Source organism: Aethina tumida, chromosome 1 (genome assembly GCF_024364675.1).
Source record: "Aethina tumida isolate Nest 87 chromosome 1, icAetTumi1.1, whole genome shotgun sequence".
Classification (NCBI taxonomy): domain Eukaryota; kingdom Metazoa; phylum Arthropoda; class Insecta; order Coleoptera; family Nitidulidae; genus Aethina; species Aethina tumida.
Window position 1 is genome coordinate 46,950,163 of NC_065435.1, and position 25,269 is coordinate 46,975,431.

General features: G+C 29.2%; 1 protein-coding gene across 1 annotated transcript in view; it reads left to right on the plus strand.

Annotated features, from left to right (window-relative positions):
* Positions 1-24,545, plus strand: part of LOC109598989 (lachesin) — a 33,813-nt gene extending 9,268 nt beyond the window's left edge. Inside the window, exons 3-6 of the mRNA XM_020014903.2 lie at positions 5,737-5,948; positions 16,508-16,718; positions 19,579-19,866; positions 24,250-24,545. Coding sequence (XP_019870462.1) covers positions 5,737-5,948; positions 16,508-16,718; positions 19,579-19,866; positions 24,250-24,362 — 824 coding nt within the window. The 3' untranslated portion in view covers positions 24,363-24,545. The remainder of the gene's footprint in view (positions 1-5,736; positions 5,949-16,507; positions 16,719-19,578; positions 19,867-24,249) is intronic.
* The last annotated feature ends 724 nt before the right edge of the window (positions 24,546-25,269 follow it).

Sequence of the window (25,269 nt, forward strand, 5' to 3'; positions counted from 1 at the left end):
CGAAATGTAATTGGAATATAACATTGCAAGAATTTACTTTATTGCTCAACGTTTTAATATGTATTTGAGATGAAATATGGCCGGAGTGTTTTACTGAACGAAACTTTTTTTATTTTCGGCTTAATTCAATGTTCGTGACTGTAACACATCAATCTATTACGAAAGGTTTATTGGATTTTTAAATAAGATTATTGTATACTTTGTATCGCGCAGAAGTTGTACCTTGCAAAGTTCATTCATACTTAATACTTTCATTTAATATATTTAAATAATATTCAGTTTTATGCTGCTTCAAGCTTGATACGTGTATACAATAAATTATTTGTACAAAGTATTGACTTTATCGTAATATCAACGATGAATATTTTTAGTGACCTTAGTTAACTTAATGATCACATCAAGTTGAATTTTACACTTTTCAAAATTACAAAAAAATTTTTTATTGTAGAGTTGTCTTAATTTGATTCATTTTGGTTATCAGATAAACTAACAAATTTAATTATAATTTAAATAAAATTATACTAATTTCATTAAAAATATTGTCTTTCAAATTCATTGAAATATTTAAATAATTAACGCTTAAATTCCACATTTTTTATAACAATTCGTCTTTAAAATATGATCCATAGAAATATAAATTTATTTTATAATAAATAGAGTCAATTTAAAAGTTTAATTTGTAATTTGTGAATAAAATTATACTGATATTCATTGAAAATATAGTTAATAAACAAAATATTCATATATTATAATAATTGACATTTATAAAATTCGATTTAATTTATATAAATAATTAAGTTTTATAAAATTCAAACACTCCTGGTGAAAATTAAAATAATATTTGTTGAAAATATTATTAATAAATAAATTATTTAAATATTTGAAGAATTGAATTTTATAAAATTAGTAATTTGAATAAAATTAATATTTATTAGAAATATTTTTAATACACAAAATATTCAAATATTCGAAATTAATTAACTTGATTTATATTTTATATTAATTAACTTTTATATAACTCTAGTAAGAAGTTGTTATATTATTATATTTCATATTAAATTACTAATATGACTTAAATTATACCAATATTCATAGAAAATATTGTTAATAAATAAAATATTCAAATATTTGAATAATTGTATTTTATAAAATTCGAATTTTATCAGAAATTTGAATAAAATGATAATAATATACATAGAAATATTTTTAATACACAAAATATTCAAATATTCGAATGAGTAAGTAACTTCGAATAAAATTCCAATATTGGTGAGGTCACCATGATATTAAATTCTATATTTTTTATAACATATATAACAATATAATTTATAATATGAATAAAATTATACTAATATTATATTAATATTATTTTTAATAAAATTAACTTATTCGTAGAATTTGTTTAATAGTAATTAATTATTGGATTGGTTGCGCATTCGCCATTTTTAACAACAGTTGTAAAAATGGTGGATGCGAGACAAAAAACTTAATTGAAACATTCAAATGAATTAGGATAAGATATTTGAAAACATAAAATAAATTTCCTTTTGAATGTAGTTGTAATTATACAATTTGTTTGCGCATTCACGATATTTAAACATTTATTAAACATCAAAATCATATTTTTTATAATATTTTAGAGGTTACTTTACTGATTAATTAAAAGAAAATTAAATAGCACCTGTTAAAAATGGATCTAACAGTGGATAAAATAAATTACTTTTAATATAATCAACTTATTCGTAGAATTTGTTTAATAGTAATTAATTATTGGATTGGTTGCGCATTCGCCATTTTTAACAACAGTCGTAAAAATGGTGAATGCGAAACAAAAAACTTAATTAAAATATTCAAATGAATTAGGATAAGATATTTGAAAACATAAACTTAATTGCCTTTTGGATGTAGTTGTAATTATACAATTTGTTTGCGCATTCACGATATTTAATCATTTATTAAACATCAAAATCATATTTTTTATAATATTTTAAAGGTTACTTTACTGATTAATTAAAAGAAAATTAAATAGTACCTGTTAAAATGGATCTAACAGTGGATAAAATAAATTAGTTTTAATATAATCAACTTATTCTTAGAATTTGTTTAATAGTAACTAATTATTGGATTGGTTGCGCATTCGCCATTTTTAACAACAGTTGTAAAAATGGTGAATGCGAAACAAAAAACTTAATTAAAATATTCAAATGAATTAGGATAAGATATTTGAAAACAAAAAAATAATTTCCTTTTGGATGTAGTTGTAATTATACAATTTGTTTGTGCATTCACGATATTTAAATGTTTATTAAACATCAAAATCATATTTTTTATAATATTTTAAAGGTTACATTACTGATTAATTAAAAAAATTTAAATAGTACCTGTTAAATATGGTTCTAACAGTGGATATTAGAAATATTTTTATCGCTAGTAAGAAGCCACTACAATAATTTAAGAATTTATTTTGTAATTAGAATATAATACATATAATATTACTAGTAATAACAATTACTTATCCAAAATATAATTTACAGAAAAATAAATTTATTTTATAACAAATAATATTAATTTAGGAATTCCAATATTCGAATAAGTTACTTTTATAAAATTTAAATCAGTTCAATTAAAAATGTAAACTATTATATTAAATTCTATATTTTTTTATAACAATAACCTGTCCAATATATATTCCAGATAAATAAAAATTTATTTTATCACAGAAAATTAATTGAAGAAACAGCCAAAAAATAAAAACACGATAAATATTTATCAAACGTGTCAATCTTATGAACGTTAAAGAAATCAAATCGCAAACGTAACCGTGGTTGCCAAGAAATAAAAATATATCAGACTTTTTACGACCCGAAAAAGATATTTATTCCCGAAAATGACAAGACAGCAGTGTCTATTAAACACATCCCTTCCGTGCCCCCGGCGTTTTATTTACTTTTGTTACCATCATGAATATAAATGCATTTAATAAAAAAAAAACTTTACAGCCCTAATATGACCTCACCAATACATTATTTATTATGGTATTCGCAATATTTACGTTTACGTTCCGGAATTTTTAATACCCGTTCCCTGAGTTTTTCCCGGTTTTACTGCCATTTTATGCGTGTGTCACGCGAACAAAAATAGTTATTTCTCCATACAGCACTTTGAGTTCAACCGCACTCTAAACTTTTATGGGGCTTATAACTCGAATATTCACAGGAGGACTCCGCAACGATTATAATTTTATGCGAGATTAGTTACTTTAACACGACCGAAGAAGTATATTTGCGGTATCATGTTTGTACGCAATAAACTTGACGGGGGAAAAATATGAATCTTAGAATTCACACTGGGTCATTTTATTTGCATATTTATTAAGAATACTGCCGTAAAATTTTATTTAATATATTTACTACACATTACGACCACGACTTTATTGCCTAACTTTGCTTTTAATTAATATAATGAGGGGTGTTCTTACGGGTCGATTTAGCTTAATCAATAATTAGCAAAGCATAGTGAACATGCAATTTAATATGCGACAACTGTGTATTTTTCTTAAACTAAATTTAAACTGGACCGGGAGATGCAAACGTCTATTCAAAAGATAAAATTAGAAAGAAACTGGAGAGCCAACAAAGAAAAACAAAGAACTCATTCACATGATGAGCAGAATAAAAGTAAATACCCCTACTCTAAATTTTTCCGGTAAGAATAGTCTCGGTGACAGTTCAAAGAGAAGAAAACTAAATAAGGAAATGTGGACAATTTCACATAAGGTGTAATTTGCCCTCACACTGCTCAAGATGTATTCGTATTTTATTTTATAATACGGGTATATTTTGGCAGATCATTAAGTATATTGTGTCTCTTATGTCAGTAGTAAAAATGTAAGTATTATGTTTTTTGCTTATCAGATATGTAATTAATTTAGTCTAATAATCATGTCTGCTTCTATGGAAACCATAATTAAGCTGTAACTTTCTTAAGCTTTGATATTAGCATTTTATCAGACCATTTACCGAATTTTATTAAAGAATACATAAATGCCTAAAAAAGAAATCGTTAATTAATATTCCCATCGAGTCTATACGAATCAATACATGCAAAGAGACCGCAATATTTACTTAATTAAAATTGTTCTTAAGTAAGCAGTCTTTTTTTTATTAAAATACCAAATCCAATATTATTTTTAGTATCAGGAATTTTACATTTTGTTATTTTTCTGAGAAAGTTGCAGGGCTGGATGCATTATTCAGTTGGTGCGCCCGAAATGTAGTTTTAAAGTTTTTTCACGAAACATTTTAAATTCTTAAAAACATTCCGGTTAATTCTACACAGACTTTCCTTTGTCAATATTTTTGTTTGACACGCAAGACAAACAATACAATTTTAATGTTGCTCTGCCTGTGTGACGGTGAAAACCGTACGTTTTGATTTATTCTCGTTGGTTTATTTATTTAAAATATTGAATGTTTCTTTGTCCCGTTCGTATGAATAAAGGATGGGATGTACATAATAGAATTTAGTTTTTGACCATTTCTAAAAGAAAGAAACTGTGAACTTGAAGTACCCTTATCGTCTACAAGATCCTTTTTCGTGTCAAAAATAAAACAATATATATTACATCTAGTAGTTTGCTTTTCAGTATATTTATGGCCACATTTATTTATCATATACTGTGTACAATGGACTACATATAAACGAGAAAAGTATTAATAAAACTGTATGCATTCAAAAACTTCAATTAGAGGATGTTAATTAAACAGAAGTATCTGCGGATGGTTTTTTTTCGTTGCATAAAGGGGATCATTACCAATTTGTATCAATCATTGCGTCATTTATTCAATGAAATAGAATATTTTCAAAAGAGGATAATTATTATATAAAGATAGCTTGTTTATAGTTGGAGTGATTTCAGTATAAAATCCTTTTCATACATTTACATGGATACATTCGCTCCTCATTCCCTTAATTAGTATAAGCCTTTTTCAGTACATAAAAGCTGCTTTATGAATTCAAGTCGTGTGATAAACACAACGGAAATAAGCTGAAAAGGGCAAAATTCCATTTTAAAAAATTAATATCAGCGATAAAACAAGTTGTTCACATACAGTAGTGGTCATTATAACAACTTATTAAAATATATATTATATGATTAAATATGAGCTGCGGTACTAAAATACAACTAAGTCCCACACATTTTTCAAGATCAGTTTATCGGTGGTTTTAAAAAATAAAATTGTCATATGTAATATTTTATGGAATAATAATATGGTAGTTTTTATAATACTGTATAAAACAACAATAGAAAATTTATATTATTTTAACAGTTCTCATTAAATAAAAAAGTTATGGCTAAAATATTTATCATTATAAAAACTTGCTATAATAATGGCCACCACTGAATAAACTGAATAAATAAGTTTAATGAATTTTTTGTGTACTTAAATACTAAAAACAATATAATTTACACATATAAATAGGAGATATTTGCAATATGTAGATGGATAAATTGAATGTTTGTTTGCATTAAAACATATCTAGGCAATTCGTACATATACATAAACGAACAGTACATGTGCCTGTACTTATTTGCAATAAACTGTAAACGTACATTGTACAATGTACACAGGGATCATGGATTTCTATATTTACAAACAAGATCGGAGCTCAAATAAAATCTAGTGGCGCATATTTACTATCGAACTTCTGACTGATGCATACGTTTTGTTCCAGTGAACACTGAAAACTCAATGTTCCGACACCGTAGGAGCTACGAACAGAGACGCAAAAGCAAGGACGGCGCATTAGGCAACACGGTTAAGGGAACCGCAGCCGGTGGCGGCAAGCCGGGGGTATTTGCCACCGAAAATTGCACAGTGGTGGTGGCACAAATGGGAGGCACGGCCACATTGCCATGTGTAGTTCGCAAATTCAGCAATGGAGTGGTGAGTTTAAACAATCATATCTACTTAGTTTGGTGCTTGATGATACTCTTGTTGGTCGATGGGATTAAGTTACGATCGCTTGCCGGACGCCTTAAATCCCAATTAAAGCTCATTAAAATTTAATTCGGTTTCGTCGAGCCTCTTTGTGCGCATCCACGCTTTGCGCCTCATCTTTTAAATCGCAAAATCATTTTAATTTTCAAGGATGCCCATTCGAAATTAGTAGTTTGAAACAAGTTTTAATGCTACAAAGTGCCTATTTTCAGTCTGCATGCAACATTTCAGGTTTCCCAAATGCAGCTTCTTCCTCTCAACTAAACCATTTATGTTAATATATTTCATACATTTAGATTAAATTCTTGTATAACTATATTCCGGCAAACTTCCGCTTTACTTAATTTTATATTAGTTTATTTTTGCCTATATGCACTGAGCTTTTATGGAAATTTGTTAGATAATTTATTGAAAATTAATTTAATATTCATGACTCTTTTACTAATATTAATCAAGTTCTTTACAAGAACTTTGTATCCTAATTTTCTCCATGACTTTAATGTAGGCATTTTCATATCGAGGAACATCGCATAATTTACATAACTAGGGAAATAAGAAATATAAGGAAATGTTTAATGTTAAATTTTTACAATTGCACTTTTAGAGTTTATATACTTAGTAACATAGAAAATAAAACACAGATTGAGAGTGATTACAATTCAGATAAAAAACCTGGACACTCGTAGACATGGGTGTAAAGAGATGAGCAATTTCGTTCTGAAGTATTTCATTCGATGGCATCTCTACTTGACACTGAACGTTTACCTAAAGTCTTCAAAGTATTCAGTCGGTGATATGTCCGAGACTGTTCCTGATCAAACTGAATTTTGAAGGTTCATAAAGTATGGCAGCAAGTGGGACCATCATACGCAATGATGGCCCCATAACTGTACAGAGCTCTGCTTTTTTTCACGTCCCAAAGTTATCGATCTCTACACTACTCCAATTTTGGCGACGATGTTGCAATGTGAGAAGAAGCATCAACTAAGGACGTTGAAGTCTTCAAAGTATTCAGTGATAAATCTAAGATCTTACTGGTCAAACAAAATTTTGAAGGTAAGGTAAGCCAGCAAGTGAGACTCCACTTCACATCCCAAAGTTATCAGCCTCTACACTATTCCAACTGGTAACGGTAAGAAAAAGGTCCTAATGACCGGATTCTACGATAAATATGTAAAAAGTAAGACGCCTATCTTCCTCTGCAAACCACTGGTTGGTAATTACACGAGTGGTCATAAATCGATCTCATAAAGTTAAAGTTTTAAGGCGGCAGCCTCGACGTTCATTTGTTGCCCGACATCTTTCTGAACCTCTCACAGTTTACGACCTTCTTAGAACCACACTCTCCAACAATTCCAAACCCTGATTTGAGTCTGGTCCATCAGATTGTCAACCCACAAATTAAAGTTCTACCTCTTTCAAGGCAGTAATCCACATTCTACCAAACATACTAGAGGACTAAAATTTGTACGCCTTCGTACTAACGTACAAAAACTCTTCTACTCTGTGTTTTCCTAAATATAATTATGTCTTAAAAGTTATTAGATGTAATACGTGTGCTATAGAATGTTGCAATTATGCAAAATTTCGTAAATTAAATTATAAATCATATTTATAATTTACTTCCCCATTTGACTTTATAATTGCTCCAGTAGTAGCGTAATAGTGTTACTTTTAGCAGTTAAATATTTTATAGCATATAATTCACAAAGATAAGGTCGAGCTCGCATCTATTCAACATTTATTAAAGCCGAAAAGGCTACAAATTGTTAAACCCAGATGTATTTCATTTTTCAATCCCCCAAGAATATTACGCTCAACAAGTTTTAATATCGATCACCATTCCAATATCTGCCCATGTCCATATAAATGGCTCTTGAGGGATATTTTGAATGAATACATCTATCAAATATCGAATAGGTTTTGTCCGTTCTATATACATTTATACTTCGAGTTAGAGCTGTCTGTCCCAACTCTTTCGGGTATTAAAAAATTTAATGCTATCAACGTGTATCCGTACCTAGTTTCTGGGACGAAATGGCTACAACGTGGAAATTCTGAAGGACGCTTCTTTATTCATGTATGCGACAGCGGCTGATTCAATTATTCGAACTTATTTACAAATGAACTGCCTAAGTTGCTAAATTATTGTTATTTGGTTCGTTTGAAGTAGTAGAAGACGCCAGTCTCAAATGCAAATGAGGTTATGAAATTATGTAAAACAAGTGTCAAATTTGCAAGTGGAGATATATACATGGCGGTTTGCCTCGAAGCTGGCTGGTTTAATGCGAAGCGAGACATTTTAAATTGCAGCGAAATTTAAAATAAAGTTATTTTCGGAGTGGGCACTTAAAACGAAACATTTTTCACAGGCCGAAACTACATACTTCGTCTTTGATGGTTTTATATATTTAAAAGCCACAGAATTTTTAAAAATAATTGATAAAAATTAATGGTGTTAAAGTTGAATTTTTAATTGGCTTTTTCTCCATGTTTAATTTAAATTTATCGACTCAGTTAATTATGAAACCGAAAATTAATTAGTGGTTTTAAATTCAATATATACGAGAGTATTGAATTGTTAAACCAAATATTAAATTTTGAATTCAAAAGTTATGTTTTGTAGTGGTATTTACCTGCGGTAATGCGTAATATATTTATCTATTTTTAGTGTTCCATCACAACGAAATTAATGGAAATGAAGCTGTTGCGGGTAACCCAATCGATATAATAACAATGAAAACAACTTTACAAATTTCATAATTAGCACGTGAAATACCATCCAGCCGCACGTTTAATCATCTTATATAATTAAAAGAGTAAGTTTCCGGTTGAGGCGCCGGAGCCGGCGAAGTTTACAAAGTAAACTACTTTGATTTTCGAGACGGTGCACATGGGAAGCTGCATCACATGAGAAATCAGGAAATGCATAGACCGCATCTCCCGTTACATAAATGATGCAAACACGGGGGGTCTTAAACCCGCCGCCGGAATGATAAATGGTTCATAATTTCTGGATGAGACGCAAAACGAAAGAATGCAAATAATATACAAGTTAGGTTGGCGGGCGAATCCCTGGCGAGTTCAACTTCGTACCTAACTTCGCCTAAATGGTTAATGTTACATGCAACTATTATCAACTTCGCGCTAAATGAAAACCAAATTTGTGTTTAAAGGGTATGAATACAAACTGAAAACTGCTACCACGGTTTGCGACTACATCCATCACGGTCTATTACGAAATAAAAAGACGGCTGGGTGTTACTAAAGAAAATTTAACTTGTTTGTGACAACTTTAAGGTGGAAACATCCACGTCACTTTATTTAATATTCGATTTTAATGAATAATAGCTCGAAATATAGAGAAAAAACTCAGTAATTCATATCACTAGACTGAGATTTTTTTATTGTTTATTTGTTCAACTACTACTCAGTAAAATAGAATTATATCCACTGTGTATTATTCAACAAAATGTAAGAGGAGTTTCTTTTTTATAGAAAAAAACTAGTAAATACTTTGACGATAAAAATAAATTCCCTTAAGATAACCTGAGAAGGTGCCTAATATCGTTTAAGTTTTATACCTATTTGATAGTCCATATATTTTCAAATAAACAGCTTAACTTAACTTAACCCTACATTGTTTAAAGTTGAGTTTGTTGAGTTTACAAAAGTGCAGTATGTTACTTTTGCCATACTCTCATAAAACGCGGTAACCATGCTTTTTTGTTTTTCAAATTTTATTATTAATATATTAATAAATGATATTTAATATCCGTTTTTAGCGTATTAAACTAGTGATCCACTGATTAAAATACAATAATAATAGTAATGGATTCAGTACAGCGAAACAAAATTTTGATAAACATTGAATGCGATATTTACAGTATTAAATATAAAATTTAAAATTATTTTATTATGTTAATTTTACAAAAAGGAAGCAAAATGAAATTAATAAATGAATATACGTTTTATGTGGAAAATTATGTGATAAATGTGTACGTTTAAATATCCATAATATTGTCAGTTATGCAGTATGACAATACGGCAGTTTAATTTTTTATTAGTGGGTTTTTTATTACTTGAAACAAGGTCAAGGATCGAAAGTAGAGCAACTATAAAATAAAACAACCTTACGTACATTTAGCCTTCTTTTATTTAGTACCTAGTAGCATATCCATTATTGATAACTTATAACCTTTTTTTATTGATAACTTATAACCTTTTTTTATTGATAACTTATAACCTTTTTTCAGTAGTTTTTCAATATAATCGTTCGATATTTCTTTCCATTGATTTTAAATTTCTTCGTAGCGTCTTTTTACTAAGATTTTCCGATGAATTTCAGCCCAATGATTTTCAATTGGATTATGATCTGGGCTTTGGGCTGGCCAAGACATTACACGTACTCCTTGAGAAGCGACCTATTCTTTAACTAACTTAGACGTGTGTTTAGGATCGTTATAGTGCTGGAATGTCCATGTTAAACTTATCTTATCTTCGGAAAATGGAAGCATATGATTCTCCAGAATGTCACGATAAACGAAACGATCCATTATCCTGTCTTTTTTAACCAGTGGGCCTATACCCAATCGAGAAACACATCTCCAAACCATAAAGCCTCCTCCATCATGCTTCACAATAGGCCTAGTGTATTTGAGATTATACCTTTCGTTAATTGGTTTTCTAACCCATGAAATACCATCAGATTTGGATAATTGGAACCGACTTTCATCAGAAAACAAACTTATTTTCCATTGCCCATCTGTCCAGTTCACATGTTCCCTTGCAAAATGTAGACTCACTGTTTTATTTTTTGCAGAAATGAAAGGCTTCTTTGCTGAATTTCTACTATAGAGACCAGCATCCTTTAATCTTCGTTTTATGGTACTCACCGATACACAGATTTGGACATGGGCATAATTATATATATATATATATAATGGTGATATATATATGGTGATATTTTTCTGCCCGGTGTTTCCACAGACGCTCAAATTGAAGTACGAACTCAGGGCCAAACGAATTGTCAATCTTGCTTTATTAACAAAAATAATTAATTTTTTAATATTATTAATATTAATAATTATATAAATCAATTATAGTAATTAGCATTTTGAATTGAAGGTAAATATAATGTAAATACAAATTCTACCACCTTAGAAGTTGGAAAGTTAAGCCTAAATTTATCGAAAAACTGTTGAGGATAAAAATAAATCCTTGTAACCAAAGGTGGTATCTAATATCGCTTAAGTTTTATGCCTATTTCATGGTCCATAAATTTTCAAATAAATAACGTTACTCAGTTACATTGTTAAAAGGCAATATGTATAGAGAGATTTTATACTGTACAGATATAAAGACGCAAGCACTGTGTGTGAAAAAGATATTTCATTTCTAAGTTGATACGTATTCAGAAGTCAGTGATTTTTAATTATTACTTTATGAATTTTATATAAATTTATAACGTTAAATTAATGATTAGGATTTATGTTTGTGCCCAAGGAGCATTACCATAAAACTCGGAAACTTCAACCTAATTAACACAAAAACAAAATGAAAGCCATTAAAATCCATTTTAATTTTGGTAAGGCGATAAATTCTTTTTAAAATAACAGGAATGGCGACGATAAAAGTAGAACATGTCCTTCAAGTCTCATCCGCCGTTCCCATTATCATTATCTCTACCCATTTGAAATTTACTCCCGGACTAAATGAGCATCTAAAATACACAACACAATTTTAGTTTCCACGTTATATGTGCTATGTTCCAGTCAAATTCGTATAAGTATTCCTCTTACTGTAAAATCCCCTCATAAAATAGCCCGTCGGAATTTGATAGGGCTTCAGAAAATTACTAACCAACATCCGCTTTGTCTGGTCAACCTCATTTTCTCCGCTATATTACAGAAAATGATTTCGCGGGGAACGAAATAATTTATGTTTGCCGAGTTTATAGAATACATAATGGGTTTCGAAACTAGTTTATCCGCAAGATTAAAAGTATACCAGCCCGATACTTTCGAAAGTAATTAGAAACGGTATGCGTTTTAAACATTGACTTGACATCCATCTGTTTGTGCACGTTAATATGGGAATTTGTTTTTGTAATTTAGGAAAACAATAAAACGGATACTGCAGGTGACTTGCACACCACCGTCTGTTTGCACTGAAATTCCAGCAGCAGCTCGGTTAATTGCATACATTTTCATGGCAAAAACACCCATTACCTCACATATTTTCTGCTAGACATGAAGTCATTTCCTTGTCGACACGCGCGATCAAATTATGACATGTAAAAATGGCATCAACATAAAAACCATTTGCATTTTCCTCAATGAATATACAACACAAACTCACGTGGAGAACACGCCGCAAACGTGAACCATTTATTTTGTTCTTTTAGTCGTAAAATGGAAACGGTGTTGGGGCAAGACTACAAATAAATTATGCATGAAATAAAATATTATGAGGTTGTAAAACAAACCTTGTTTAAATTGCATACAAGCGGGTAGTGTAAAGAAGGATGAATCGATACACAAAAATTTGAATACAAAATTCGGCTTCACACATAAATATTGCATGATCTGGCTTTGTTACAAAGCATGGGATTTGGCTCAACGTTTTATCCTAAACGGCTTCATACAAACAATAGTCCAGGATACAATGGACTGTTTTTTTCCCACTAAATGTTTAATAATCACCGTAAATGTGCACGACAATTATACCAAATTAAAATGAAACTCGTTGAAAAACATAAATTTTCCGAAAGAGATGAGTTTCGTTTTTAAACTGTGAGAAACAAAGTTTTTTATTTAATATCAAGCATTTTTATTTTACTTTAACGACTACTAGAGTGTATACACTTTATTGCAACTCGATTTAAATATTTAATATATCATTTTAATACCATTAAAAATACAAATACACATTTAAATTGTATATTCAATATATGTTTGACTATGAGATGAAGTAGAAGAGTTCTTGTAAGATGTAGCACAGTGAAAATCTAAATAAAATAATAATCATATTGTTTATAATCACAGAAATAAAATTATGGTGGATGCGCAACAGTATAAATTATGGTGGATGCGCGACATTATAAATTAGAGTGGATGCGCAACTGTTTAAATTATGGTGGATGCGAACAATATAAATTATGGTGAATGCGCAGCAGTATAAATTATTATTTAACAATATTTACGAATAAATTCAGCACCAGCAGCAGTAACCATGAATTAACGATAAACAAATTTTTAAATCTGTTTTAAAATATAATAGTTCTCTTAGGAGAAAAAAACGAAAAAGCTTTTCTTTTACGCAAATAGGATTTCGCTTTTAAAAGAAGGAAAACATGGAAAACATTTCTTATGTAATAAAAGAAAAATGATGCAAAATGTGGTGGTTTCTTAAGTGAATAAAAAAAATTTCGGTTAAAAGTTCAGTTTCAGAATTACTTCTTATTGTTCTCCGAACAAATTTCCCTTAATAAAATCAATCAGGCCTCGTAATTATCTAAAACATCAAAATACTTTGCTAAGATTATTTTCTAACAACAAAGTAAATAAATTCAGGAGCAGAAGCCATAAAGTTTTCCTTATGCAAATCATGGAATTTGGTCGTAAATTTTGCGGAAGTTATTAAGAGTACAAAAAGGATTTTCTATTTATTTTTCATTATAACATAAAGCAAATTATACTTTTAAATTATGAGTAAATTTATGTATTGTTTTGTGTTCTGTTTTAAGAGCTTTACATAAAGATTTATTCTGTAGACAACAATTTTCGAAAAGCTTTCTAATTTATTGATATTTACTTAGCACAAACAAAATTCAAACTTCATTATAATGTTCGATAAATCATAAACGTGAATAGGCAGCCACTCTATCAAACATTTCAATGGTTGCAAAACTGTACGTAAATATTTGTGTTTAATTAATGCTATTTTTAAATGAAATCTAGTTGAAATTTAATTGAATGGCCCTGATAACATTTACTGAAGAAATTTAACGGTCCATATTTAAATATTTACTAGCTTGTAAATTTACGAATTTATTATTTGAACGTTGCCGAGAAAAATGTTCAGAGATTAGAATACATTAGCACATTAATAATTTTAGTGCCTTTCTCAAACGTGAACATATTTTTATCGATTTAATACAAATTTTTTATTTCAATATTTATGTGATTGTATTTAACGGCTGTCATTTCGTTTATTTTTTATGTGTTCGCCAATGCAATTTTCAATTGTGAGGCTTTCATTGTTTCCATATTTCATTTTATTTTATTGTAAATATTTAAATACGAAATCCGAGCACATATGTTTCAATAGGATTAATAAATTTAACTTTTAAAATAATAAATACCGACTTTACAACACGAGTTAACAAACAGTGAAATTGTTCAAACAGCTAAATGTGTCAAATATATCATTGACAAAATGAATATATGAACTATTTAAACTGTTTATATTAATACTGGGTATTAAATAAATTACACGTGAATATCTACTTCTTAATAGGATTGACATAATTTTAATATGATTTATGTAATAGTTTTGTAAAAAATGCTTACAAATTATTTGTTATTATTTATTTCAATATATTATTCAATTTAATGTTGCGGTTGGTGTCACACAGTCAAAGTGATCATCCACGAATGTCCAGAGTAAGAAGACCTCGAGGGTCAATTAACTCCATTTAAACATGGACGAATGATCTGGCTTAGAGAAACTACTGGAAGAGTTAATTAGTTTGTGTCTGCTGTGGTTAAATGTTGGCACAGTCTACAGATGCGAGAAGGTCGCCTCAAAGTCTGCATGACCAAGAGGTACTATAGATAAGGTAAGATCAATACTAGGATAGAAGCCCCCATGTGTCGACAAATCAAGTAACAGCTGCTTCGTCAATATACCGTCTTCTGAGATTCTTTAATCTGCTTCCGTTCACTCCAAACATCACTATTAGAGTAATCGAACGAATTGGGAATGAATTGAGATAGGATATGGGACAGAATTACAGTTTTTGACAAATCTTGGTTTTTCTTAGAGATGAAAGAACGAAGATTTAATTCAACATATTCTGAAGAACAAATGCGGCTCAAACAGTGGTAGTAATGATTTGGGGGGTATTTGTTATGGAAGCACGTCCTCATTTATGTGACGGTCATACCTAAGTTTATGTTATCCCAGGAGGTAAGTTTCAGCTAAATCTCATATTGCCCGTGTTTCAGAGGGTTGTCGGAACAAGCTCACGTTACGGTTTGGCCTTGACCATTCTGTTCTCCCGATTTATCCCCGATTGAACATGTGTGGGTTGTCATAGAAAGAAGACTAATCTTCCCAAACGAACAGAGATCCCGTGGAACAATTGAGGCACGAAATTCGAGTAATATGAGACTCTTTCAGAACTAAACTAACAACATGATCCGCAGCATGCCGAGGCGTATAGCTGGGTGTGTAAATTCGCACACTATTGATCACGTTATAGTGCTCAATTTTTAATAACACATTATTATTGTCACTACTAACATGCATGATTGGATTTAATTGATGAGTGGTATACATAATGAAAAATATATAAACACTAAAAATATTTTGACATATTTATTGTGTTTGAGAGACATTACCACGATGGTATTACCATTTTATAAGCGTTGAACGAATTTTAAAAATAATTTATTGAGCCATTGTTTGGTGCAACCATTCAGAAGTGACATTTAGTGTAAAAGATTTTCTGCAACTGGATCTAGAAAAAAGTTTAGTTTATTACGAAAAGCTTTAATTGCTGTTGGAATTAGAAAGTTTTATAGCAGAAACTGTAAAAGGTGTAATTGAGTGTAATTATATGTTAGGTGTACTTTTAACTTGCAAACAAATTAACATTAAACATTTAATTTACTTCTCTTGTCGCAATAAATGAACAAACTCCCAAAAGAGTACACGTCTTTTTACAAAACTCATCTGAGCGTCTAATTGTCTTGGAACCTGAAAATCTAGGCATCGATTATTGAAAACAATAAAAAACTATTGTTTTCCAAGACAGTTTTATTTACGTCATGTTTTATAAAAGTTTTAATATTCACTTCATACGCTTTTTATTTGTAATTGTGACTATCTAATTTAAACTTATTGATTGTGTCATTTTTAGAACTTAAAACTTACTTGGACGGTTAACGGTGTTTACTCGAAAATATCATTTTATTTCAATCCGTTAACAGATTAAAACTGACGTCTCGAAATGAAATGAACGTATCTGAATTACACTAGAGAAATGCTGAAATTCAATTACTAATCTGAAATATGAATGGCATTTTCTGAAATAAAATTAACAAATTCGGATTGCGATTGTTCTGTGTCCCACTATAATTAGCGTTTTAATTGTTGTTGTAATTAAGTAATTTTTGACGGGCCGATAAAATGTATTATTGGTGAAATTTATATCCAAGATCATCTGTCAGCACATTCTAATCATTCTCATTTAATTAAATAAATCGTATTTTTTGCAGGTTTCTTGGATAAGAAAACGGGACTATCACTTACTGACAGTGGGTTTGACTACGTACAACACGGACGATCGTTTCATGGTGGAACATGTTCGACATCTTCAGAATTGGGGACTCCTTATCAAGCATGTTCAGCCCTCCGATGCGGGACTGTACGAGTGCCAAATGTCGACCCATCCCCCAACTAGCATCTTTATCGAACTCAAGGTCACAAGTAAGTCGTATCAGCCGTTTCCCGTCCCTGGAAAACGCTATTGTTATTGTCCACGTTTAAAGTCACGTATATTCCACAGTCGTAAATGTCGCATCGGCAAACATTCGAAAATTTAACACTATCGAATCCGGTGATTTTATTGAATTAAGCGGGACAAAATGCAATTTATTCGATTTGGGAAATAAATTGATTTTTTTTATACAGATAAAGTTTGTCTCTATTGAAGTTTAATGTTCTGGAATTATCAAGTTAACTATTGAATCTTTAGTGTACTTGTTGTAATATAATTAACATAAATGTAATTAATTAATTATAAAAAATAATTGGCAATGCTCAAGCAGTTTGCCCTGCTGGTCTTTTGAAGTGGATATTTTGAATTGAAAAATGGATTTGAAAATATTTATTTTGACCATTAATATTATTTGAATATTTGCAGCTCCCATTTTAAGTTTATTTTTCTTTATGTATTTAATAAACAGTACTCAATTTCTTATAAATATTTGGAAGTATTTATACTGGTTAATATGTCAACTTTAGAAATAAAACTAACAATGAATATTTAAGTCTAACTTCAATATTAATAAGGCATTTTTTGACAAATACCTAAATACAATTAACCTTAAGTAATTTAAATGGTAAATGCTGCGGTGTTTTTATAGACTTTGAATATAGATAAGTTTTCATAGGGCAACAATAATACGGGAGCCTGAAAAGGTGTTTGGCTCAAAATATCATTTCCATAATGTAAATATTTTCGCTTCAATGTTTATTATAATTTCAGCTCTGCAGTGGAAATTCATATAAAATTATCTAGTTAAGTTCGGTAAAACCTGTATAGTAATAAGAATATGACCACAATTCATTCATAGATTTAGCGGCTTTGTAATTTTGAGACTTTGATTAGCTTTCATAAATTTAAATTTATATTTTTTATGTAAGAACATAAAACACGGTATATCACTAAGCTAGACGTTTATCAAAATTATAACTTGTTTATGATCGCCTTATAAAGTGGTAACTATTTTATAACTTCTATTTGTACAAGAACTGTTCGTCTGCTTTATTACCGTTATTAAAATATTCCTTGTTTTCAGATCTCGTAAAATTCTACAGACGGATAATTTAAGGCGAAGAAATTAAATACCACCCGAATAACTTTTAGTGTAAATAGTAAATAAAAAAGCAACAGGTTCTTTTATTTGACTGCGATTTCGATTTTAAAAAAGCACAAACTATTTCCGTATAAATTATGAATTTCGAATTGACTTATATCTAGTGTGTACTTAAGTGCTTTCTTAACGATAATTTGTTAAGGGGGATTGCTTTATCATTTCTTTAGTTCCCACCTCTTTATGTTCCCATTAATCCTATTAAGGCGAGTGAGCACATTTGCAGCAGGAGATTTACAGGCTTAGCACGCTGTTAACCCAAACATTTTCATAATCTTGCTATATGTTTATGTAACGCAGAGGAATTTAAAGTGCTTTTAATGCAAGCTTTTGTAACGTGTTTGTTTTTGATGCAATTCCGATTAAATAACTCTTTAATAGTTTTGTGTAGGAGGACACTGGAACAGTGACAATGTCACTTAAATCGTTTTGATTTAATAAAAATAATATTTACTGGTAACACATTAAAAAGACGAACTAGAATTTAATGAATGGATGTCAGTTTAAATGCTATTTTGTAGAAGGGAAAAAAGCAAGGAAGAAATGAAAATAAGATAGTGAATTAAGTTTTTTTTTTGTCAGTCTGATCGAGAATTGTTTCAGAAATCCATGTAAAAATATTAAATTTCATTTAAAAATTCGAAAACGAAACCATTTCCGACAAAACCGTAAGTGATCAAAAAGTGAAAAATGCGCAAAAACTCTCCTCGCAGATCAGATTTTGATATACAGAGTATCCTAGAAGTTATGCTTTGTCTAATGGATTCATTGACACCCGTTATTATTAGGATGTGTCAAAAAATTCTTGGTTCTTAGATACTTTTAAAAAATGTTCTCCAAAGATGAGCTCTTAATTTTAATAGGAAGGTCCTCCTCATCTCAGTTTTCCATTTTTTCTTCAGTTCCATGTGGTAAAATCTATATGTCGTCAGTACTTGATTGTACAGACAATTTATATTTACATTTTTTGTAGAAACTTGAATGCTCTACAAAAAAGGTATCTTACAATTTTTTCACAACTTTACTGTTTAACAAAATTTCATTTTTTACATCTAATGAAACAAAAATAAAGTATATTATTTAAGAAATAAGATTTAATATATCAATAGAAAAGAAAAAAGTAAATATATCAAAACTCAGTAAAATTATGAAAAGAAAATATTGTAAAAAAATTGATTAGAAAGAAATATATTCCGAAATAAACGGTAAGGCGTAATTTCGAAACTGTTATTCTATCTATTTATGACTATTTTCAAAATTCATGACTTAAATGTGTGTGAGAGATAATAAATATTCATGAAATTAAAATGGCCAAATTTTGATATAAGTGAATGATACGATTTCAATTAGCAAATTACGTTAAAATTATCACATAGTGTTGCTGAAAGCTGAAAATGATAAAATTATTTTATATATTCTGTGCGAAGTAAACGTGGAACGAGATATGCAAATGGGCTGCAGATGCATGCAGGCGTTTGCATATGAAATTAAGAAACAAGCCGCTTATTTAAACTTCATCAACTATTAAATTTACGAACAAATATTATACCACATACTAAGCTAAAGCTTAATAAATAGGGCAGGTTTATTATTCGGCAGTATATCCCACGTCAACACAGCAATTTATTTATGAACTTCATAATGATACGTGCAACGCAATCAAACCATATTATTTATTTGTTCTATTGCAGAGGCACTGGCCGAAATACAAGGTGCTCCGGATCTCCACATAAGGTCCGGATCGTTCTTAAGACTGGTCTGCACGTTGCAAAACTCCACCGAAACGCCGGCATACGTATTCTGGTATCACGAAATGCGAATGATCAACTATGATCCGGGAGTGTCCGTGCTCGAGGGTCGTGCCTCCAGCATACTTCAACTGGAGGAGGCGGACAAAAGCAACGACGGAAACTACACATGCAGTCCGTCTAACGCTGTGCCGGCTTCCATCATTGTGCACGTCATAAACGCGACAACAGGTAAGAAATTTATGTGCCTCAATTAAATTTTGACGTAAACGAAATCGATCGTCACGCGGCCGCCGATCAAGTAAATAAATAATTATTCAAAATGGAAAATTTTAACAATAACAATTCGAGTCCTTTATAAATATGAGCGGCCGCAAGCGCTAATTTGAACAAATGCATAATTAAGTGAAATATGTTTACGTGCGATGGCAAATTGAAAATCAAACTGCACTAGGAATTGGCGGGCAAATGAAAAACTCCGGATTTCCAACCGTCCAAATTAACGGAACGCTCTTTGATAAATGAATTTTTCATGCACTTTTAATGGCGGTGGTCGTCAAAAAAATATATAAATTTAAGGCCTATAATAAATTCCAGTTAGTAAAACTTTTAGCAGTTTAGTGGCTTGGAAAAAAAAAACTAGCCCCATTTTTTATATTAATAACTGTATAATTACTCTCAATCAAATATTAATGTTTAATTGACAAATATAAATAATATTATTATAGATAATAATATTGATGTTAAACATATTAATAATCAAAATATTAATACAACATATTTTTGATAAATTCGCTTACGGGAGTTGTAAACGACTCATTTTAATTAAATTAATTTTGTAAAATTTTGATTAATGCCATAGTTATCTGTAATTGAAGTCAAATATTAACCCATTAAATTAGTACTCGCATTGAAAATGATTAAATTATAATTTAAATTGCTACCATAGATCGAATCAGAAAAAATGTTGTTTAAACGAGTAGACCTGAAATTTTAATGAGTCAACTTTGATGGTCTCTACTATAATGAATTCAATTTATGAACAGTGTGGTCATGTTTCTACAATCAATATTTTGTGTACATATTATTGTTATTATCTAAGACAATATAAGTGTAACAAAAATTATATTAACTAATTAATTTTATTTTTTAATCATTTTACACATTTTTAACGTAGATATAAATATTATATTAATAATAATATAGTGTTCTAAATTGGTCGATTTTTGCTATTTCGAATATTTCCAAAAAACGAGACAGAGAAAAACTGACTCCAATATCCTCAGCAGCAAAAAAACAAAAATTAATAAATTAATAAATTAATAAATTAATAAATTAATAAATTAATAAATTAATAAATTAATAAATTAATAAATTAATAAATTAATAAATTAATAAATTAATAAATTAATAAATTAATAAATTAATAAATTAATAAATTAATAAATTAATAAATTAATAAATTAATAAATTAATAAATTAATAAATTAATAAATTAATAAATTAATAAATTAATAAATTAATAAATTAATAAATTAATAAATTAATAAATTAATAAATTAATAAATTAATAAATTAATAAATTAATAAATTAATAAATTAATAAATTAATAAATTAATAAATTAATAAATTAATAAATTAATAAATTAATAAATTAATAAATTAATAAATTAATAAATTAATAAATTAATAAATTAATAAATTAATAAATTAATAAATTAATAAATTAATAAATTAATAAATTAATAAATTAATAAATTAATAAATTAATAAATTAATAAATTAATAAATTAATAAATTAATAAATTAATAAATTAATAAATTAATAAATTAATAAATTAATAAATTAATAAATTAATAAATTAATAAATTAATAAATTAATAAATTAATAAATTAATAAATTAATAAATTAGTTCTCAGTTTTTGGAGTTTTTCAGAAACGGCTGAGGCGATCAATGCTTTAAAAATATTGTGCCCGTTGTTCTCTGTCTGGTCCAGAAATACTTGTAACAGCCAAAATCGACCAATTTGGGACAAAACAATAAGATTCTATTTATAAACTTATTATATTAAAATTAGAAAGTCGAATAATTCGTCTAAACAAACAAACACAGTCTAAAAAAAAACAATTGTTTTGTGGAAAGCTTTCTTATTATGTGGAAATTCCCCGCTTATTGTTCGTGTTTTCCAAACATTTGACGATATTTTGTTTCCAAGAAAAATCAAGCAAATTAAAACAGGACGTTGTGTATTGTTGATGGTGGGGCTTTGCATCGAAGAATTTAATTGTTATATGGCGTTTCAATGCCGTCAATTTTCTAACTCGCACAAAGCTGTATAGAAATGTGCATTTGCCAAATGAAAAATATTGTGCCAGATAAGAAATCTACTAGAGGATCAGAAGCCCATATATTTCTTATTCGTTCTTTATGTGCCACGTTGCGTTCTTTCAGTTGAAAATTGCGTAATGCCCTTCCGGAAAACTCCGAAAAGTAAGTTTATTAAAATGAATGCACGGCCTCGAACCAATTCTTCTCCTTTAAAATGTAAATTTTCAACTTCGGCATTATAAAAATGTGGTCGCGCTGTTGAAACTGAGGGACCCGTCCTAATTGGTCGCGCAACCCAAAAATTGACAAGTATGTGAAATACAGCGAATCAACTGGTTGGAAGCTTATGCTCGAGTTGAGAATCTGACTTGACATTTATTCATCTTATTTGCATTAATGGGTTTTTCACATGCCGTCAACCGTGTAATAAAATGAGTATTGGTTCAGTCACATACATATTTGGTCCTCCGTCCGCACTGGAGGGAAAACGGCTGGCATGATGTAAATTCATTAGACATGCTGATGTCGACGGCGAGTGGGTATTTCGGGCTGTAACTATCGATTGGTAGTTATTTTTCAGGTTTCTGATAAGTGAACCTGGCGATTTTACATCTTTGTGGAAACTTTTTGTATGCTATACACGGAATTTATCGTTTTAGAATTCATACTAGACCAGGCGGGAGACGGAAAATGAATTTAAAATGGTTCGCGAGGACTTTAAGCATGACTTTTAAAAAACTAATGATGCAATAAAAATAAAAATACGAGCGAAACTATTTCTAGCATACAAATAATTATGTTCAATCACACTGTTGAGCGCGTATAATTTTTAATATTTCGCTTTATTAAATTTTTCTTTAGTCCAATAAATGTGCATAATATTACTATGAATTGGTTTCATATTTTCTTTAATTTGTGTGACTTGAAATTTATATTATTACTAATAATATGAACTTTATGGTATGGCAAATGTCAAGGGACTAAACATATTGGTAAAATACAATAATTATTACCATAAAATATTATTAACATCTATTTATATATAACACATATTACGACAAAACAATAATTATTAAAGTAGTAAATTTTCGATTTAAAATATATACAGTAGTTGCCATAATTATAGCAAATTATTAAAATTTATTAAAAATATGAGTTTTACTATTTGAATTAGTTGGTAGTAATTATTTATTGACTTATTCTTACATTACAAGTCAATGAAAACTGTTGCTGAAGTAAAGTACTGGTTACAAACCTTTGCCTAAGGGCTTGAATTTTTAAATATCGGTCTTGTTATGGTGATGCTATTCTTTTTCGCCCCTGTCCAGGTTTCCTTTCATTGGTATCCGTTTCGTAAAATCGTTTAAAATCTCACAATTTTCTTTTGAAATGTTGCGATTATTTGCTCTGCTGTTCATTTCAAAAATTTTAAAATCATAAACCGTAAAATACTGTTATAGGTGCAAAACTAATTGTTCTAAAATTAAAAGAAATGTTGATGTTTAGTTTTGTTCTGTTTATCGAACAAAAAAAAAATATTTTGGCGAAGATTTTAGGCCGTTTAAAATATATTCAAACTTAAATAAATATTCTATTATTTTGCGGCGCAGTTTATTTAACATTTTAAAAAGCTATAATAATGACCACTACTGTAAGTAATATTTTTGGAAGCGTGTGACAATTTGTTTTCGTGCCATAAATGTAATATTAGTTTTAAACTTTATCCTCAAAACTGTCATGTATCTTTGACCTCCCTTATATAGTTCTGTTCAGTTTAAAGGATTGTCTCACTTTTAAGATAGACGGAACATTTTATTGATTGACACATTGACAACTCTATTACTTCTAAAATAAATATCCGTAAATTGAAATTGATTTTTATGAAATTCGATAGTGGACGTCAGCATGTAATTTTTTATTTATAAATTTAAATTATAAATTATAAAAGATGACGGACCTACGTCTGTATTTAATTACAAATTATGAAAATAATTAATATTCAAAAATAATAAAAAAATTACATGATATTTTAACTATTCGTCCTATTTTGTCATGAACAACTGTCCTATTTTATTATCATCATTATTGTTATTATGTTTGTGACAAATTTCGTTTTCATCGCAATCGATAAAACTCTGTGTGTGACAGCGTAGATATAATATAAATATAAAAATATCACAATTGGAACGCATAAAATATGAAATTTTTTTATTCGTATATATTTGTACGACAAGTTGAATACAAACAAAAGATTATTTCACATAAAACATTTCCTGTTTCAGAGGAGAAACCAGCGGCTATGCAACACGCCAATACATCATCATCGTCGACCTACTCGTTCATGAAGTGCAGTTTGCTCATTGTGATACTCATACCGGTGTTACCAACTACGTGATCGTTACTAAACTAAATATTGACAGACACTTAAATGTGACATACGAACCAAAGTGATAAACTGAGACATACTTGCATTAATAAAATCGATTTTGTAAATTTGTAAATAATACTCGTTAAATTATACTATAAGGACTATTGTCGAATGCCAAATACTTCCATGTAACATGTATTATATATTTTTTTTTTTGAATAAATGAGTGGAATTAATAGGTGGTTTTATTTTTCATTTTACCCCCCAATAACATAGCATATAATAAATTTAGTGAGTAAGAAAGTTATATTAAAGGTAAGTAGGAAACCATTAAGTATTAATTAAGCCCATAGCATATATTCATTGCTAATTGCTAAACGTTGCATTTTTGCGCTGTACAAAAACCAAACAAAAACCATTCAATTTGCTTACGAATACACTGAATCCGCTTTGAGTTTTCAATTGTAAATATCGGCTTAGATTGTTTTTGTCCATTGTTTTGCTTTCATCCGGATGCTAGTTTTCGATGGGAACCATTTAGGTTTAATTGTTTCGAAAATTAACAATTACACTTACCGCACGACTAGAGCGAAGATCAATAGACTGCTAATGGACATAATGAAAAATCTCTTGCCATGTATCAATCATTGTGTGTACACAAACACGTGGAATGACAAACATGTGCAAATATTAAGGTAAATTCGGTTTGGAATTACAGCCTCAGTAAATTTAGTTCAGGTATTGATTTAGTTACGTTCCAATTAGTTTACATTATAAATATGCATGTGTGTCATAAAAAATATATACATATAAAATTGAAATCATTTATGTATATATTTTTACAAAATAAATAATTTCTAATTGTTGCGGCATTTAAAATTTTATGCACATATACAAATAATTTTCATTTTAGAGCGGTTTTATTTGAATTTCC